This window comes from Austrofundulus limnaeus, unplaced genomic scaffold, assembly GCF_001266775.1.
Source record: "Austrofundulus limnaeus strain Quisiro unplaced genomic scaffold, Austrofundulus_limnaeus-1.0 Scaffold1056, whole genome shotgun sequence".
NCBI lineage: Eukaryota > Metazoa > Chordata > Actinopteri > Cyprinodontiformes > Rivulidae > Austrofundulus > Austrofundulus limnaeus.
In genome coordinates, this window is record NW_013953458.1 from 16,747 (window position 1) to 24,189 (window position 7,443).

The window sequence follows — 7,443 nt, forward strand, 5'->3', positions numbered from 1 at the left end:
ACTTAATACATATAACTTATTAAAAACAACTACAAAATTTCATCACTGTGGATTTCATTAAGATGTTTCTTAAAGTTTAAAAATAACAATATTGGTAACAAAACTAAACAATTTTGTTAGAATGTCATCTTTAACACGTTTAAACATGCAGGTGGAGAACAGTTCAGATGTTTACATACTGTAGTTTGGTTTGAGCACCTGAATGAGAGCTGCTCGTCAAACCCCACTTCGTTTCCTCCACCATGTAGGAGCGCAAATCTTTGCAAACAAAAGTCACCATGGTCTCTGTTGTCTTTAAGTTCTGCTGAGAGTCGGCTGGTAACGTTAGTCATTCCTTAGTTTCTTTTGTTTTGATCCAGACAACTTGCTATTGAAAGCTAATGTTAGCACTGAATGTCAACCTGATGTAAATATAAAGCAAGCCAGGAGTGACAAAAAATAGAAACGCGCCTCAGAAATGCGCACAAGACGCCATGGTGAAGAATCGATCTCATGTCCTGTGAACCGATTTTCCTAAATTTAAATGAAATCGATCAAAGATTGATAAAATCGATTTTTTTTACCCAGCCCTATTCATGATAGATTTTTACACCAATTTGGCCCAACCTTAAATGTTTGTGTGTTTTTGTGCGTGTACCGATGGAAGTCTTCTATGCAGTGTATCTGAGACGTGGCGTCTACAGTGAAGGGCACGCCGTCCAGGCAGCAGTTACAGACCACACAGGTGAAACAGCGAGGATGGTAGGCCTTCCCCATGGCCCGCAGGATCCGGTCCAGGATGGGCTTTGAGCACTTTGAGCAACGCTCCAATGTACTCTAAAGACAAACAGTAAATATCACGAAAACTCAACTCAAACACGATAAAAGTGCAACCTGTCAACAAACTCTGTGTTTAGTTTCCCTCACTCACAATGTAACAACTCTCACAGTAACTCTTCTTTTCCAGTGCGTAGAACGGCTGCCCCCTCAGCCGGGCGTGGCAGGTGATGCACGTGAAACACTCCACGTGGAAGACCTGCTCCATGGCGATGCAGCCGCTGCCGTCTCCGACCACGTTATCACCGCAGCGAGCGCAGCGTCCTGTGAGTGGACACGTTGGTAGGAAATATTTAAAAACGGTCTTTTTTTTCTATTTTTTACAAACCCTCACGGCTCATTTGGATGATTTCTCTGAGGCTGCTGTACCAAAGTAGTCCTCTGCAGGCGGGTGGTTCATGTCGTATACCAGCTTCTTGGTGAGCCGGTCCAGCTCTTCTTCAGGCCTCGGTGTTGCTGCTCCCTGCTGGAAGAAAGAGGTCACAACACGTTAGAAACAGCCAAACAATAATGTAAAGCACTTGCTTCCTGGTATTTTTAGATTATGACACCTACAAGTACAATATTAAACTAAATCTGATGGCAGTAGACACAGATCTGGGCCTCTAACCTTGTTGGACTGGTAAGAAGAGGTCTGCACAGACCCCATCTGAGTTTTTTCCATCCCTCTCTTTGGCAGTGGAACCTGGTTACCTCGTCCTCCCGACCCCAGACTGCTGCCCTTGTACCCCCCCTCGGAGTGCATCTCCTGAACTTGTGAGCCGGGGTGTGAGGGGTACCAGCCCTGCGGACCGGTCTGAACCTGGGCCGGGGGTCGTGATGTGTGCTGGCGGGGCGGTGGAGGGGTGTAGGCCTGTTCCGCCTGCCTGCCGGTCTGAGAGTAGGTGACGGGCTGCGCCGTCTTCACCTGCACGGTGAACCGCGGGCCGGTGGGGGTCGAGGCAGTGGTGTAGGAGGCCGGGACAGGCTGGGGGTAGGCTTTAGGGCTGGAAGAGGAGTAGTAGTCCGGCTGGTGGGAGTACTGGGGGCTCGGGTGCTCTCCGGGGTAGGGAGGGGCCGGGTGGTACTGGCTCTGGGGGTGAGAGTTGTAGCCGATGGGTGTCCGACCCTGAGGAGGAGGAGGAGCTGAACTCTGGTGCTTGTACAGATCTCCTGAGATGTATTTATTGTAAGGCACGTTGTCGTAGAGCTGGAAGACAAAACATTCAACTTAAAAACTGAAATATTTTACACATTATTAACTTTTTACTGTCACTTTTATTGAAACCTGAGTGCTGGAGTCCTGTGGGTGGCTATCCAGATCAGCCAACATGCTGGTGAGGGAGTCGATTTCAGCGTCGATCTTAGAGTGGTAGCCAGCAGACTTCTCAGGACCGCGGTGCTAACAACACAACATATAATCGGCTCAAACTTGTCATTCTTTTAGTGTTTTTCTTATTCCTACACAGCTGAGTGACAAAAGTTGCATCAGTTTGTTAGCTTGTTCAAGTCGTCTTGTCAAAACCCACCAGGAGATATGTAGTAAACTCTGGTGGGAAAAGCTCTACTGAAAATCTAATTTGCTATATTTTATTTCAAATGTACAGAAAATTTGAGAAGGGGGTCTCTGCAGTCACTTAGGAGTTTGTTTTGTGGGAGGAGTTTGTCCAAGATGTGATTGGTTGGATTGACTATTTTGGGCGGGGTTTGAAGAAGCCAGGGGCAGCTGGGAGTAACTTGGTCAAAACTGCCAGGAAGCACCTTTTTTATTATAAATATTAATTTTACTCATAAATAAAATCATATTTACATGTTTACAATAATTTTACTGTTACCATTACTTCCTCTTTTAAGTTGCCCCGCAAGACAAATAAATCAGACCAATCACAGTTAGCTCTGCCCACACAACAAGAAACTCCCCCTATGTACAGCAGAGACCCCTACTTTGAAAACTGACCCACCACCAGCTCGTAGCTGTCCATGTGAGGACTCCAGCTGCGGTCCTCTTTGGGGCCGTGGGGAGGAGGGTAATAACGATCACCTGACGAATGATGAAGCGGCCCACCTGTTGTTTACACAAACAAACACTGTAAACACTTATCCATGAAGGCCTCATGGTTCACGTGTTCAAAAAGACAATAGAAGGCAAACTGTTTAGGTTTCAGCTGTTCRCTCTTCAGGGGTCACAAGAACTGAACAGCAAATGTGTGAAAAAGCAGCAAAGGTTAAAAAAAACTTTAGAAAGCCTGAAAAACTACTGATCAAAACCAAATTATAAGCTTATTAGAAAGTCTGGCTGCTTGAAGACAACATACAGAAATTAGGAGTTGTTTTAAAGTTTCTACAGAACTATTCACTGAAATTTCTTAGAAGCAACATAAAAAGAATGAAGTTAAAGCGAATAGTTCCAACAGCTGAAACTAGAGAATAATATCAAGTTAAGAAACCGTATAATAATCTCTGCTCTCGGCTGTTTGAGTTAGAAACAGCGACAGAAGAGATTGGCCTCATAGTTCCCAGTTTCGCTTCCTGTTCAGGTCATATAGGGTTCATTATAGGACARGAGCAGTTCCTCTTTCATAGTTATAGAAAATAGGATAGTCAGAGTTATTTCTGACACCCAGAAGATGTTACAGCTTTAAACTCTTCCCAAACCCTTGTCCTCTCACCTGGGGGTCCAGCTGCCATGTATCTGTTGCTCATCCCTCCTCCTCCTCCGTTATGATCATAGGAACCATATTTAGGTCTGAAATCTGGGGTGCCCTTCTTGTTGGGGACTGCGTAGATGGCTGCCCCGGCTGAGTGCGACATCTGGGGGACGGCTCGTTCGGGGCTATCCAGGGTCCTCGGAGGCAGCCAGGTGGGGCCGGACATGACAGTCTTCTGGGATCAAACGACACGAGGAAATATATCTGTTCAGGGTACTCCTCAAACACAGCTGTGGTTACCAATGGAAACCGTGTGATGCTTCAGAGTCGGTTTCCTATGGCAACAGGAGGACACACGTGTTGAACAATGAGGGCTCGGAGCAGCGGCTCGGATGCTCGGGAGTTTCCAGCGCCGAGCGRGTTTGTGTGTGCCTTCGAGACAAAAACACAATCGTACAACAGCTGTCTGGCGCACAGACACACAAGCAGGTGCTTCTCCACAATAGTTATTGTGTGAAGTGTTTACACACCCAGAGCTCACATTTCCAACTGAAGCCGGGACACAAACAGAGCAGGAAACACTGGGMGACCATATTTATCTGTATCCATGTGAACACCTGGCTCATAACAATATATTACATGAGATAAAGAACACTGAAACCCCACAGCTGTGGTGTCAAACCTGCACCRGAAAGCCATCAATAATCCACTGTTATATGAGAAACATACGTATTAAAAACTATTAACGTCAAGCATTTTAATACATTTTCTAGATCTAGATAAGAAGGAAGCACAAATGAATAGGTTGGTGATCAAAATGAATGGTTTTTAGCTTGATCGACCAATTTCAATACGATTTTTTAAACTTTTCTTTCTGGTCAGTACCTAGTAGGAGGGTTTCACGTGACGTCACAATGCAGTGCTACGAGAGCGCAAAGTTCGGCTGGAGGTCTGGAAGTGAAAAAGTGGAGGATCAGCTATCTAAAAAAATGCCTCATCTTGTGTAGTTTACGAGTACTCAAATCATTCTAACTGAATTAATAATAAATAATTATACACTGATTTAATTATATATTAAATTAAATTATGGCTCTTTTTATTAATGTTCGTCATATCTGAAGCATGTTGCAGCAGGAGGATGTAAAAGAGGGCTGATTCATGGGGGAAAACACCTCATTCCACCCTCTGGTGTCACCCCCACCCCGCCGAACAAACATAAAACCCCCAAACTCCTTTCTGACTGTAGTCTGAAAATATTAGACGAGGAAAAAAATCTARAGGAGGATAAAAATAAAAAGAGGTGGAAGTTGAATAAAGTTCAGCAGCGATGGAGAGACAGCGAGATCGGAAGTCAGCAATGAGATATCTGAAATTTATTACATTTATTATATTTGTATAACTACAGCATATTTCATAGTTAGGGTGAAGTTTAGTTAGTTATTTTAGTGTCTTTGGTGCAAAAAAAAAAAAGGCGATGAACGTGGAGCTCCAGTCCAGCTGAGGACAGATGGACCAAGTCGGACCGAGCCACAATTTGAGAGAGGAGCTGAAAGGCAGAGACGGAGGAAAAACAGTCGGAGACAGAGTGAGGACTTTGATGKGYAYGTAGGTGATTCACTATTTCAATTAAAAGAGGGAAGAGAAGAAGATKGAGCACCGAGCYGACTCTACGGGGGAAATCTTCATCCTGTTACCAGTCTGCCGGGGCAGAGGGTGCGGCGCTAACTTGATGCTAACTACACCGAACAGCTGATGAAAGCCGGCAAACATCGGGGAGGTGTAGAACTTTTTATTCAGCGYGTGGATCCACAACCTCGGTACCAAACAGCTCCACGATGATTATCATTTGTTTTTTGCCAGGGTGAGTGCTTGTTCTGATTTTATCTGTTAAGATCATGCTAGCAGTAGCCACTAACATCAACAAACTTCCAGCACCTAACGACACAGAACTAGGGCAGCCTAAAGTCCAGATGAGGTCCACATTAAACTACCAGTAACTTAATACTCACTACTATATAAACGATCATTATAAACATAACCTCTAAAACAAGTTAGCAGCTAACATACCCCTGAACGAAGTGATGACTGCAGACACCGGCGGCATTCTGCTCCTCCTGACTGCAGACGGTTTAAAAATCCACTTTTTACGTTGTCGTTCTGTGAGCTTTCTACATTTTTCATCTTTGTGTGGTAATCAGTGTTATATGTTGTCATCGGGTTGGACAGAATTATGTGAAATTATTCATCAGATAAACTTTTGCTGGTCATTATTTGGCACTTGGTGATGTGAGACGTGTGTGGTACCGACAGCCTCAGTAAATCTTTAGGTTCTGTCAAAAACTCATTCATCTTCATCAAATGAGTCATATCTGACATATATTTGTGAACAAACTGTTATATATCTTGAAATAGGATCTAAATCCATACAAAATTAGAGCTGCCACAAACGATTACTTTTATAATCGATTAATCACAGATTATTTTTTCGATTAGTCGACTAATCAGATCATACGTTAATTGAATATAAAACATAGAGCTTATCGCGCCAGAATGCAGCTGCTATTATATAGCCATCGTTAGGTTTTAGCTATATGCTAACTAAAAATAATTGCTGTGGAAGGCAAGTTCTGCTCTGCAGATATTYCACAGGTTTCTCTTTCATTTTCTTAAAATGATCCCACACTTTGAGCTCTGTTGTCAGGTAGCCATGATACCAGTCTGTCTGTATAATGTCTTGTGACGTCCACGGCCTACCCCAGTTACCACTACTGTGCATGTGTGTCGACAGAAAGGCAGATGTGGCAGTGGAAGGTGTCAAAGCAGTTTGGAGAAAAAAACGATTAAATCGATTATTAAATTAGTCATCGATTATTTTAATAATCGATTAGTCGTCTATTAATCGACTAATCGTGGCAGCCCTATACAATATACAGACTCTCTACAGTAGTTTCCTCCATAGACATTTTACCTCCTGCCCTCCAGTGGACATCATTCCGTCTTCGAAACGACGTGACTGAAACCCAGCTATTGTCCCCCATCACCGAGGAGGGGGACTTAGAAATGCTCTCTGTCTGTTCGTGACAGGGGACAACAGCGACGGTCAGCATACAGTTCTATCTTGTTTCTAACTGGTCTGTAACAATTGGCAACTAATTCGTAAGCATGTGTGCAACAAATTTCCTTTTCAAATATTCTCAGAATTCTCGCCGATTTCTTGGTATCATTTCAGTTTAGCGTCCGTCTAGATCAGTGTTTTTCAACCCTGGTCCTCAAGGCACTGGCCTGCATGTTTTAGATGTTTCCCTGCTTCAACACAGCTGATTTCATTTGGTAACTGATTAGCAGGCTTTTCATGAACTGCAGTCATCTGAATCAGGTGTGTCAAAACAGAGAGARGTCTAAAACACGCAGGGCAGTGTGCCTTGAGGACCAGGGTTGGGAAACACTGGTCTGGATATCTATGGTATTTTAAACACATGCAAATGAGCTGTCCTATAAGAAAACATCTGAAGCTGCAGCCCCGAGTGCTCAGTGAGGAGGACCCAAACTCACATAAGTAAAAATAAAACCAGAATTTTTTTAAATGGCCCAAAAAATAAATAAATATGCTTAAAATGCACCAATTAATTTAAAAAGGAGAACCTTACCTCGTTMTATCATTTATTTGAACTCGATATTTATTTTCTCAGCTTAGTTCCAACAAATTATATATAAACAACAAAACAATCTGCATGGTCTAGAAAGAAGTGACTCATCCCTAAACTATTAATTTATGCAATTTAAGCAACCGTTAGTGTGACAGATTTTACTGACTGAAGACGATGAGTCAGCCATTTTACAAGAGTGTAAAGGGCTCGACACACGGGCAGCGACAAACTACAGCGATTAACGGCTGTCATCGCAGCCAGGGTGAAACCCGACACACGGGATGCAACAGCGATCGCAGCGTTGCGAATCACGCTCCCAGATCGCTTGTCTTCACAAAATTTGATTGGTTCTT

At 43.5% G+C, this 7,443-nt stretch overlaps 1 protein-coding gene across 3 annotated transcripts in view; it reads right to left on the reverse strand.

The window, feature by feature from the left end:
- The window catches only part of trip6 (thyroid hormone receptor interactor 6), a 14,614-nt gene that overhangs the window by 4,390 nt on the left and 2,781 nt on the right, over positions 1-7,443 (reverse strand). The window contains exons 3-9 of one of the 3 annotated variants that reach the window (XM_014030408.1): positions 3,465-3,678; positions 2,757-2,860; positions 2,084-2,197; positions 1,427-2,005; positions 1,186-1,279; positions 911-1,080; positions 638-816 (exon numbers count right to left, since the gene is read on the reverse strand). In XM_014030408.1, the coding sequence (XP_013885862.1) occupies positions 638-816; positions 911-1,080; positions 1,186-1,279; positions 1,427-2,005; positions 2,084-2,197; positions 2,757-2,860; positions 3,465-3,669 (1,445 nt within the window). In that variant the 5' untranslated portion in view covers positions 3,670-3,678. Of the gene's footprint in view, positions 1-637; positions 817-910; positions 1,081-1,185; positions 1,283-1,426; positions 2,006-2,083; positions 2,198-2,756; positions 2,861-3,464; positions 3,679-7,443 lie in introns of all 3 variants that reach the window. The other 2 variants (XM_014030407.1, XM_014030406.1) reach the window with 2 other exon arrangements.